The sequence below is a fragment of the Physella acuta genome, unplaced genomic scaffold, assembly GCF_028476545.2.
Source record: "Physella acuta isolate Inbredline_101_S28 unplaced genomic scaffold, ASM2847654v3 ptg000814l, whole genome shotgun sequence".
Classification (NCBI taxonomy): Eukaryota; Metazoa; Mollusca; class Gastropoda; family Physidae; genus Physella; species Physella acuta.
Genome location: NW_026732332.1, coordinates 171,743 through 184,222, shown reverse-complemented (window position 1 = coordinate 184,222; position 12,480 = coordinate 171,743). Strand labels below are relative to the sequence as shown.

Sequence of the window (12,480 nt, the reverse complement as noted above, 5' to 3'; positions counted from 1 at the left end):
TGAGTGCTGACAATGTGTGTGAGTAGTGTGAGTGCTGACAATGAATGTGTGTGAGTAGTGTGAGTGCTGACAATGTGTGTGAGTAGTGTGAGTGCTGACAATGTGTGTGAGTAGTGTGAGTGCTGACAATGAATGTGTGTGATTAGTGTGAGTGCTGACAATGAATGTGTGTGAGTAGTGTGAGTGCTGACAATGTGTGTGAGTAGTGTGAGTGCTGACAATGTGTGTGAGTAGTGTGAGTGCTGACAATGAATGTGTGTGATTAGTGTGAGTGCTGACAATGAATGTGTGTGAGTGCTGACAATGAATGTGTGTGAGTGCTGACAATGAATGTGTGTGATTAGTGTGAGTGCTGACAATGAATGTGTGTGATTAGTGTGAGTGCTGACAATGTGTGTGAGTGCTGACAATGAATGTGTGTGAGTAGTGTGAGTGCTGACAATGTGTGTGAGTAGTGTGAGTGCTGACAATGAATGTGTGTGAGTAGTGTGAGTGCTGACAATGAATGTGTGTGAGTAGTGTGAGTGCTGACAATGAATGTGTGTGAGTAGTGTGAGTGCTGACAATGTGTGTGAGTAGTGTGAGTGCTGACAATGAATGTGTGTGAGTAGTGTGAGTGCTGACAATGTGTGTGGGTAGTGTGAGTGCTGACAATGTGTGTGAGTAGTGTGAGTGCTGACAATGAATGTGTGTGAGTAGTGTGAGTGCTGACAATGAATGTGTGTGAGTAGTGTGAGTGCTGACAATGTGTGTGAGTAGTGTGAGTGCTGACAATGTGTGTGAGTAGTGTGAGTGCTGATAATGAATGTGTGTGAGTAGTGTGAGTGCTGACAATGTGTGTGAGTAGTGTGAGTGCTGACAATGTGTGTGAGTAGTGTGAGTGCTGATAATGGATGTGTGTGAGTAGTGTGAGTGCTGACAATGAATGTGTGTAAGTAGTGTGAGTGCTGACAATGAATGTGTGTGAGTAGTGTGAGTGCTGACAATGTGTGTGAGTAGTGTGAGTGCTGACAATGTGTGTGATTAGTGTGAGTGCTGACAATGTGTGTGAGTAGTGTGAGTGCTGACAATGTGTGTGAGTAGTGTGAGTGCTGACAATGAATGTGTGTGAGTGCTGACAATGAATGTGTGTGATTAGTGTGAGTGCTGACAATGAATGTGTGTGATTAGTGTGAGTGCTGACAATGTGTGTGAGTGCTGACAATGAATGTGTGTGAGCAGTGTGAGTGCTGACAATGTGTGTGAGTAGTGTGAGTGCTGACAATGAATGTGTGTGAGTAGTGTGAGTGCTGACAATGAATGTGTGTGAGTGCTGACAATGAATGTGTGTGAGTAGTGTGAGTGCTGACAATGAATGTGTGTGATTAGTGTGAGTGCTGACAATGAATGTGTGTGAGTAGTGTGAGTGCTGACAATGTGTGTGATTAGTGTGAGTGCTGACAATGTGTGTGAGTAGTGTGAGTGCTGACAATGTGTGTGGGTAGTGTGAGTGCTGACAATGTGTGTGAGTAGTGTGAGTGCTGACAATGAATGTGTGTGAGTAGTGTGAGTGCTGACAATGAATGTGTGTGATTAGTGTGAGTGCTGACAATGTGTGTGAGTGCTGACAATGAATGTGTGTGAGCAGTGTGAGTGCTGACAATGTGTGTGATTAGTGTGAGTGCTGACAATGTGTGTGAGTAGTGTGAGTGCTGACAATGTGTGTGAGTAGTGTGAGTGCTGACAATGAATGTGTGTGAGTGCTGACAATGAATGTGTGTGATTAGTGTGAGTGCTGACAATGAATGTGTGTGATTAGTGTGAGTGCTGACAATGTGTGTGAGTGCTGACAATGAATGTGTGTGAGCAGTGTGAGTGCTGACAATGTGTGTGAGTAGTGTGAGTGCTGACAATGAATGTGTGTGATTAGTGTGAGTGCTGACAATGAATGTGTGTGAGTAGTGTGAGTGCTGACAATGAATGTGTGTGAGTGCTGACAATGAATGTGTGTGAGTAGTGTGAGTGCTGACAATGAATGTGTGTGATTAGTGTGAGTGCTGACAATGAATGTGTGTGAGTAGTGTTAGTGCTGACAATGTGTGTGAGTAGTGTGAGTGCTGACAATGTGTGTGAGTAGTGTGAGTGCTGACAATGAATGTGTGTAAGTAGTGTGAGTGCTGACAATAAATGTGTGTGAATGTTCACAATGAATGTGTGTGAGTAGTGTGTGTGCTGACAATGAATGTGTGTGAATGTTCACAATGAATGTGTGTGAATGTTGACAATGAATGAAGGCTACTGGAGTTTGGACAGTTGATTGTTTATGTATTGGTCTTCTATTTCTTTAAAAGCAGGGCCGGGACATTGGAATTTCTGGTATGCCAGTGCAATCACCAGCTCAGGGGTAGGTCAGAAATCTGTCTCTAATAGTATTTTTAAATAGTTTGTTTGTTGTCACTTGCCTCATGTGTCAGTTGTCACTTGCCTCAAGTGCCAATTGTCACTTGCCTCATGTGTCAGTTGTCACTTGCCTCAAGTGCCAATTGTCACTTGCCTCAAGTGCCAATTGTCACTTGCCTCATGTGTCAGTTGTCACTTGCCTCAAGTGCCAATTGTCACTTGCCTCATGTGTCTGTTGTCACTTGCCTCATGTGCCAGTTGTCACTTGCCTCATGTGTCTGTTGTCACTTGCCTCATGTGTCTGTTGTCACTTGCCTCATGTGTCTGTTGTCACTTGCCTCATGTGTCTGTTGTCACTTGCCTCATGTGTCAGTTGTCACTTGCCTCATGTGCCAATTGTCACTTGCCTCATGTGTCTGTTGTCACTTGCCTCATGTGTCAGTTGTCACTTGCCTCATGTGTCTGTTGTCTAACCCCAGATCTCCACTGACAATGATGTCCTCACCACATATGATGCCTTCACCAGTTGTCAGGGGCCAGATGGGTGTCCCATCTCCTAATACCATGCTTCACACACCAGGTAGAGTTGAATAGAGAGACAACCTTAAGATTCTAGAGTGGATCATGACAAAAGTTCAGCATTGTTTGCTTTATTGCAGGCACTGCTGTGTCTGATGACAAAAGTGAAGCATTGTTTGCTTTATTGCAGGCACTGCTGTGTCTGATGACAAAAGTGAAGCATTGTTTGCTTTATTGCAGGCACTGCTGTGTCTGACCCCAGTCCTGGACCTCCCAGCACATCACAAGAAGAGATGGAATATGTCAAGAAATTGGAAAAACTTTCCCGCTACATTGAACCATTGAGAAAATTCGTTATTGATTCAGAAAAAAAAACAGATGAAGGTGAATTTTTTACTACGCTAATTCTCTTTGTAGATCTAATAGCCTCTAGATTTGGTAGCCTCTAGATCTAGTAGCCTCTCTGTAGATCTGGTAGCCTCTAGATCTGGTAGCCTCTCTGTAGATCTGGTAGCCTCTCTGTAGATCTGGTAGCCTCTCTGTAGATCTGGTAGCCTCTAGATCTGGTAGCCTCTCTGTAGATCTGATAGCCTCTCTGTAGATCTGGTAGTCTCTCTGTAGATCTGGTAGCCTCTCTGTAGATCTGGTAGCCTCTCTGTAGATCTGGTAGCCTCTCTGTAGATCTGGTAGCCTCTCTGTAGATCTGGTAGCCTCTAGATCTGATAGCCTTTCTGTAGATCTGGTAGCCTCTCTGTAGATCTGGTAGCCTCTCTGTAGATCTAATAGCCGCTAGATCTGGTAGCCTCTCTGTAGATCTGGTAGCCTCTAGATCTGATAGCCTCTCTGTAGATCTGGTAGCCTCTCTGTAGATCTGGTAGCCTCTATGTAGATCTGGTAGCCTCTCTGTAGATCTGGTAGCCTCTCTGTAGATCTGGTAGCCTCTCTGTAGATCTGGTAGCCTCTCTGTAGATCTGGTAGCCTCTATGTAGATCTGGTAGCCTCTCTGTAGATCTGGTAGCCTCTATGTAGATCTGGTAGCCTCTCTGTACATCTGGTAGCCTCTCTGTAGATCTGGTAGTCTCTCTGTAGATCTGGTAGCCTCTCTGAAGATCTGGTAGCCTCTCTGTAGATCTGGTAGCCTCTCTGAAGATCTGCTAGCCTCTCTGTAGATCTGGTAGCCTCTCTGTAGATCTGGTAGCCTCTAGAACTGATAGCCTCTCTGTAGAACTGATAGCCTCTCTGTAGATCTGGTAGCCTCTCTAGATCTGGTAGCCTCTCTGTAGATCTGGTAGCCTCTCTGTAGATCTGATAGCCTCTCTGTAGATCTGGTAGCCTCTAGATCTGGTAGCCTCTCTGTAGATCTGGTAGCCTCTCTAGATCTGATAGCCTCTCTGTAGATCTGGTAGCCTCTCTGTAGATCTGATAGCCTCTCTGTAGATCTGGTAGCCTCTCTAGATCTGGTAGCCTCTCTGTAGATCTGGTAGCCTCTCTGTAGATCTGATAGCCTCTCTGTAGATCTGGTAGCCTCTAGATCTGGTAGCCTCTCTGTAGATCTGGTAGCCTCTCTGTAGATCTGGTAGCCTCTCTAGATCTGATAGCCTCTCTGTAGATCTGGTAGCCTCTCTGTAGATCTGATAGCCTCTCTGCAGATCTGGTAGCCTCTCTGTAGATCTGGTAGCCTCTATGTAGATCTGGTAGCCTCTCTGTAGATCTGGTAGCCTCTCTGTAGATCTGATAGCCTCTCTAGATATTGTAGCCTCTAGATCTGGTAGCCTCTCTGTAGATCTGGTAGCCTCTCTGACGATCTGGTAGCCTCTCTGACGATCTGGTAGCCTCTCTGTAGATCTGGTAGCCTCTCTGTAGATCTGGTAGCCTCTAGATCTGGTAGCCTCTCTGTAGATCTGGTAGCCTCTAGATCTGGTAGCCTCTCTGTAGATCTGGTAGCCTCTAGATCTGGTAGCCTCTCTGTAGATCTGGTAGCCTCTCTGTAGATCTGGTAGCCTCTCTGTAGATCTGGTAGTCTCTCTGTAGATCTGGTAGCCTCTCTGAAGATCTGGTAGCCTCTCTGTAGATCTGGTAGCCTCTCTGAAGATCTGCTAGCCTCTCTGTAGATCTGGTAGCCTCTCTGTAGATCTGGTAGCCTCTAGATCTGGTAGCCTCTCTGTAGATCTGATAGCCTCTCTGTAGATCTGGTAGCCTCTCTGTAGATCTGGTAGCCTCTCTGTAGATCTGGTAGCCTCTAGATCTGGTAGCCTCTCTGTAGATCTGATAGCCTCTCTGTAGATCTGGTAGTCTCTCTGTAGATCTGGTAGCCTCTCTGAAGATCTGGTAGCCTCTCTGTAGATCTGGTAGCCTCTCTGAAGATCTGGTAGCCTCTCTGTAGATCTGGTAGTCTCTCTGTAGATCTGGTAGCCTCTCTGAAGATCTGGTAGCCTCTCTGTAGATCTGGTAGCCTCTCTGAAGATCTGCTAGCCTCTCTGTAGATCTGGTAGCCTCTCTGTAGATCTGGTAGCCTCTCTGAAGATCTGGTAGCCTCTCTGAAGATCTGGTAGCCTCTCTGAAGATCTGGTAGCCTCTCTTTAGATCTGGTAGCCTTTAGATCTGGTAGCCTCTCTGTAGATCTGGTAGCCTCTCTGAAGATCTGGTAGCCTCTCTGAAGATTTGGTAATCTCTAGACCTGGTAGCCTCTAGATCTGGTAGCCTCTCTGTAGATCTGGTAGCCTCTCTGAAGATCTGGTAGCCTCTCTGAAGATCTGGTAGCCTCTCTGAAGATTTGGTAATCTCTAGACCTGGTAGCCTCTAGATCCGGTAGCTTCTCTGAAGATCTGGTAGCCTCTAGACCTGGTAGCCTTTAGATCTGGTAGCCTCTCTGTAGATCTGGTAGCCTCTCTGTAGATCTGGTAGCCTCTCTGTAGATCTGGTAGCCTCTCTGTAGATCTGGTAGCCTCTCTGTAGATCTGGTAGCCTCTCTGTAGATCTGGTAGCCTCTAGATCTGATAGCCTTTCTGTAGATCTGGTAGCCTCTCTGTAGATCTGGTAGCCTCTCTGTAGATCTAATAGCCGCTAGATCTGGTAGCCTCTCTGTAGATCTGGTAGCCTCTCTGTAGATCTGATAGCCTCTCTGTAGATCTGGTAGCCTCTCTGTAGATCTGGTAGCCTCTCTGAAGATCTGGTAGCCTCTCTGTAGATCTGGTAGCCTCTAGATCTGGTAGCCTCTCTGTAGATCTGGTAGCCTCTCTGTAGATCTGGTAGCCTCTCTGTAGATCTGATAGCCTCTCTGTAGATCTGGTAGCCTCTCTGTAGATCTGGTAGCCTCTCTGTAGATCTGGTAGCCTCTCTGTAGATCTGGTAGCCTCTAGATCTGGTAGCCTCTCTGTAGATCTGGTAGCCTCTCTGTAGATCTGGTAGCCTCTAGATCTGATAGCCTCTCTGTAGATCTGGTAGCCTCTCTGTAGATCTGGTAGCCTCTCTGAAGATCTGGTAGCCTCTCTGATGATCTGGTAGCCTCTCTGTAGATCTGGTAGCCTCTCTGTAGATCTGGTAGCCTCTCTGAAGATCTGGTAGCCTCTCTGAAGATCTGGTAGCCTCTCTGAAGATTTGGTAATCTCTAGACCTGGTAGCCACTAGATCCGGTAGCTTCTCTGTAGACCTGGTAGCCACTAGATCCGGTAGCTTCTCTGACGATCTGGTAGCCTCTCTGTAGATCTGGTAGCCTCTCTGTAGATCTGGTAGCCTCTCTGAAGATTTGGTAGCCTCTAGAATTGAGAGCCTCTAGATTTGGTAGCTAGAATTTCATTTGGTAAATGACATCAACTCCACTCAATAGCTTGAGAACAACATATTTGCTGGTCACTCTCTAGACCAGGGGTCTCCAAACTTTTCAGACCGAGGGCCGCATTAACTATAAAATATCGGTTCAGGGGCCAGAGTTTCTTCCAAGCATCTCTCCGGTGTGGCGGACTCCTCCCCTCCTACAAAATATAATTTTATACAACTTCCAAGTGTCCCCCCTTCCCCCCACCCTGAGAAAAAAGTCTGAAAGAAACACTGTCGGTGCCCGACAACACACTCGAGGTCCAAGTTTGTTATGAAATTGTTCTTCACGTATTTCGTTCCTGAAATTGTTTGATCACACAGGTATGTTGTTCCGAAATTTAAAAAGCTACTTTGTTGCAAATGTTTTAATATTAGGAAAGTCTTCCTTGAGCAAAAACTTATTTTTAAAAAAAGACCTATAAAAACCCACTCGCACTTCTTTGAACTTGTCTCTAATGGGGTCAGAAAACCGCAGCTGGAGTTCCTTGATGATCTCGCATGCAAATGATCCGGGGGACTCAGCTGTTGCTTCAGCCATGTTGGCCTGTACTTGTTCCAAAACCATGATAAGTTCGGATCTGAAGGCCTCTAAGTGGGTGTATAGATTAGAAATTAGATTTCCCTCTCTAGTAGTTTTAGGTTCAGAAAATTTTAATGAATAGTTATGTCTGCAGCAGAGGCCAATTTCCACTTGACTTTACTTTCCAGGAATTAACCTTTTTGCTTTCTTAACTTACGTACTCAACTCAGAACTTTCTCACAACTCAGCCATCTTAGTGCTGTGTAATATGGTAAATCTTGCGATTCTGTGTTTGTATCTTTCAACATCTCTCTGAACTATCTATGCTTGAGCCCATTGTGACTATTTAATTCACCATCTTCACTTCATGATTCAGTACACTGCTGATGAATAATACAGTGCAGGAACATTGGTTGTAGAATGTTATCTCATTCGCTTGTCCAACCAAGCCTTTCTTTTTGTCACTTATGTACTTTCCTCCATCAACAGTCAGGTAACTGAGGTTAGTCCAGTCCAAATTATACTCAGCAAATGTGTTTTTTAACTCATTAACTATATCATCTCCGGTAACAGTGACATACATGTTATGTAGGAAGCCAGCTCTTGTGTTATATTCATGTCTTTATCCACACCTCTAATGAATACAAGCAGTTGAGAGGTGGAACAGCTGTCCAGCGACTTATCCATTGCAATTGAAAATGGCGAAGCTTGCTTGCATTTTTCGCTATTTGAGTCACAATGTTTTCAACAAAGCAGGCATTGGTATCTGAACCCAAAGCTATATTTTAAAATTGTTTTGAATTTTCTGGACAGAGTTCCTCAGCCACCTCCAACAAAAAAAAAAAATTTCCATAGACAAAAAGATTTCTGGGGGCCGGATGAGAGGACCTCGGGGGCGGCACCCCTGTTCTAGACCCCCAGGGATGATGAGATTTGCTGGTATTTCTCTAGACCCCCAGGGATGATGAGATTTGCTGGTCTTTCTCTAGACCCCCAGGGATGATGAGATTTGCTGGTCTTTCTCTAGACCCCCAGGGAAGATGAGATTTGCTAGACTTTCTTTAAAGATGTCAACATAGTTTATATCTTTATATCTTGGTTACACCTTCTCATTCATTGAATGCTACTTATCAAATGACTTACTCTGCAGATAGCAAAAAGAACCATAAAAAGATGAAAAGTTTACTGGACATACTGACCAATCCAAAGAAAAGGTCAGTTATCACAGAGCACAGCAAGTAGACATTTTTGTATTGAAAACCTTTCATATCCATCTGATGTCACATCTTCATCTATGTGTCTATCTGATGTCATGTCGGTGTCCATCTGATGTCATGTCTTTGTCCGGTGACAGGACAAATGATCTCAGACAAAATATCTCAGTCAAAATATCTCACGGACAAATGATCTCAGGACAAATGATCTAAAAGACAAATGATCTCACGGACAAAAGATACCAGGACAAAATATATCAAGACAAATGATACCACGGACAATTGATCTCCAGACAAAATATCTCACAGCAAAATTTTAATAGTATATTAAGACGTAGGCTACGAAATGTATACAATTTTCTAGGCAAAAAGTAATACAAATTACTTTAAAAAACAACATAAGTACTATTGAACAGCTGGGTTTTTAAACGGAATCATTTAAGTCTCTTGATCAGTGTGTACTTTAATATGGTGTTGTGTTGACTAATAATGTATATAATTTGGTTTTTCTAATAATTATTGGTAACCTTTTCCTTTGTTTTTTTAATGTGCCGGATTTTTAGCCATTTAGTTATTTATTTGCTTTGTCACTAATATCTCAATGTGTTTTGTTTAAACTTTTTAAAATAGAATAGAGTTGCGCACCAAGTTAACGCAAGACAAAATGTGTATAATAGTGTGGAATATTATTAGTACTTTATAAAATCACAAGCGTTTTTTGAGAAATCGGAAATAGTGCAAATTACTTCTTCAGGTCAACGGAAATTACTAAAAATTTGGCAGAATGCAGAGAATTAGATCTTTTACTTATATGTGAAATTTCATTTATCTATCTGAAACAGTGCTCAATTTAAAGGCTTTTGAAAAATTGAAAGTACAATAAGTTCCACTTCTGGTTATTGGAAATCGCTGTAAAGTTGACACAGATCTATAAATTTGATATAATACTTACATCATCAACCTAGCTGTAACGGTACTCAAGTTATCGTGTTTACAGACTTACATACACACACACACAGACATATGTACAAGATTGCAAAACTATGTTTTTCCGACTCAGGGAGGTGTATAACGTCAAGATTTGCAAAAAGATTTTTTTTGCAGGATTACAAAACTTTCTCTATACTTCTTATACGAGATAGTAAAAACAAAAAAAACATAACATGTATTTTAAAAAAAAAGTGTGGTTTTACTACCTGACCATGTAGAAAGTGTGGTTTTACTACCTGACCACAAGACCTTGACCATGTAGAAAGTGTGGTTTTACTACCTGACCACAAGACATTGACCATGTAGAAAGTGTGGTTTTACTACCTGACCATGTAGAAAGTGTGGTTTTACTACCTGACCACAAGACCGTGACCATGTAGAAAGTGTGGTTTTACTACCTGACCATGTAGAAAGTGTGGTTTTACTACCTGACCACAAGACCGTGACCATGTAGAAAGTGTGGTTTTACTACCTGACCATGTAGAAAGTGTGGTTTTACTACCTGACCACAAGACCTTGACCATGTAGAAAGTGTGGTTTTACTACCTGACCATGTAGAAAGTGTGGTTTTACTACCTGACCACAAGACCTTGACCATGTAGAAAGTGTGGTTTTACTACCTGACCACAAGACCGTGACCATGTAGAAAGTGTGGTTTTACTACCTGACCATGTAGAAAGTGTGGTTTTACTACCTGACCACAAGACATTGACCATGTAGAAAGTGTGGTTTTACTACCTGACCACAAGACATTGACCATGTAGAAAGTGTGGTTTTACTACCTGACCACAAGACATTGACCATGTAGAAAGTGTGTTTTTACTACCTGACCACTAGACATTGACCATGTAGAAAGTGTGGTTTTACTACCTAACCACAAGACCTTGACCATGTAGAAAGTGTGGTTTTACTACCTGACCATGCAGAAAGTGTGGTTTTACTACCTGACCACAAGACATTGACCATGTAGAAAGTGTGGTTTTACTACCTGACCACAAGACATTGACCATGTAGAAAGTGTGTTTTTACTGCCTGACCACAAGACCCTGACCATGTAGAAAGTGTGGTTTTACTACCTGACCACAAGACCGTGACCATGTAGAAAGTGTGGTTTTACTACCTGACCATGTAGAAAGTGTGGTTTTACTACCTGACCATGTAGAAAGTGTGGTTTTACTACCTGACCACAAGACCCTGACCAAGTAGAAAGTGTGGTTTTACTACCTGACCACAAGACCCTGACCAAGTAGAAAGTGTGGTTTTACTACCTGACCACAAGACCGTGACCATGTAGAAAGTTTGGTTTTACTACCTGACCATGTAGAAAGTGTGGTTTTACTACCTGACCATGTAGAAAGTGTGGTTTTACTACCTGACCACAAGACCTTGACCATGTAGAAAGTGTGGTTTTACTACCTGACCACAAGACCGTGACCATGTAGAAAGTGTGGTTTTACTACCTGACCACAAGACCGTGACCATGTAGAAAGTGTGGTTTTACTACCTGACCACAAGACCTTGACCATGTAGAAAGTGTGGTTTTACTACCTGACCACAAGACCGTGACCATGTAGAAAGTGTGGTTTTACTACCTGACCATGTAGAAAGTATGGTTTTACTACCTGACCATGTAGAAAGTGTGGTTTTACTACCTGACCACAACACCATGACCATGTAGAAAGTGTGGTTTTACTACCTGACCATGTAGAAAGTGTGGTTTTACTACCTGACCACAAGACCTTGACCATGTAGAAAGTGTGGTTTTACTACCTGACCATGTAGAAAGTGTGGTTTTACTACCTGACCACAAGACCTTGACCATGTAGAAAGTGTGGTTTTACTACCTGACCATGTAGAAAGTGTGGTTTTACTACCTGACCATGTAGAAAGTGTCGTTTTACTACCTGACCACAAGACCGTGACCATGTAGAAAGTGTGGTTTTACTACCTGACCATGTAGAAAGTGTGGTTTTACTACCTGACCACAAGACATTGACCATGTAGAAAGTGTGGTTTTACTACCTGACCACAAGACCGTGACCATGTAGAAAGTGTGGTTTTACTACCTGACCACAAGACCGTGACCATGTAGAAAGTGTGGTTTTACTACCTGACCATGTAGAAAGTGTGGTTTTACTACCTGACCACAAGACCGTGACCATGTAGAAAGTGTGGTTTTACTACCTGACCATGTAGAAAGTGTGGTTTTACTACCTGACCACAAGACCTTGACCATGTAGAAAGTGTGGTTTTACTACCTGACCACAAGACCCTGACCAAGTAGAAAGTGTGGTTTTACTACCTGACCACAAGACATTGACCATGTAGAAAGTGTGGTTTTACTACCTGACCACAAGACATTGACCATGTAGAAAGTGTGGTTTTACTACCTGACCATGTAGAAAGTGTGGTTTTACTACCTGACCACAAGACCTTGACCATGTAGAAAGTGTGGTTTTACTACCTGACCACAAGACCCTGACCATGTAGAAAGTGTGGTTTTACTACCTGACCATGTAGAAAGTGTGGTTTTACTACCTGACCACAAGACCCTGACCAAGTAGAAAGTGTGGTTTTACTACCTGACCACAAGACATTGACCATGTAGAAAGTGTGGTTTTACTACCTGACCATGTAGAAAGTGTGGTTTTACTACCTGACCATGTAGAAAGTGTGGTTTTACTACCTGACCACAAGACCTTGACCATGTAGAAAGTGTGGTTTTACTACCTGACCATGTAGAAAGTGTGGTTTTACTACCTGACCATGTAGAAAGTGTGGTTTTACTACCTGACCACAAGACCGTGACCATGTAGAAAGTGTGGTTTTACTACCTGACCACAAGACATTGACCATGTAGAAAGTGTGGTTTTACTACCTGACCATGTAGAAAGTTTGGTTTTACTACCTGACCATGTAGAAAGTGTGGTTTTACTACCTGACCACAAGACATTGACCATGTAGAAAGTGTGGTTTTACTACCTGACCACAAGACCTTGACCATGTAGAAAGTGTGGTTTTACTACCTGACCACAAGACCCT

The 12,480-nt window shown here is 43.1% G+C and overlaps 1 protein-coding gene across 5 annotated transcripts in view; it reads left to right on the top strand.

Annotated features, from left to right (window-relative positions):
• Positions 1-12,480, top strand: part of LOC131951596 (mediator of RNA polymerase II transcription subunit 15) — an 88,254-nt gene that overhangs the window by 16,650 nt on the left and 59,124 nt on the right. For 4 of the 5 annotated variants that reach the window (XR_009388426.1, XR_009388425.1, XR_009388427.1 and 1 more), the window contains exons 9-12: positions 2,331-2,383; positions 2,859-2,959; positions 3,139-3,282; positions 8,385-8,448. Coding sequence is in view for 2 of the 5 variants with exons in the window: in XM_059313918.1 (XP_059169901.1) it covers positions 2,331-2,383; positions 2,859-2,959; positions 3,139-3,282; positions 8,385-8,448 (362 nt within the window). In the remaining 3 variants the exon portion in view is untranslated. The remainder of the gene's footprint in view (positions 1-2,330; positions 2,384-2,858; positions 2,960-3,138; positions 3,283-8,384; positions 8,449-12,480) is intronic. The other variant, XM_059313919.1, reaches the window with a different exon arrangement.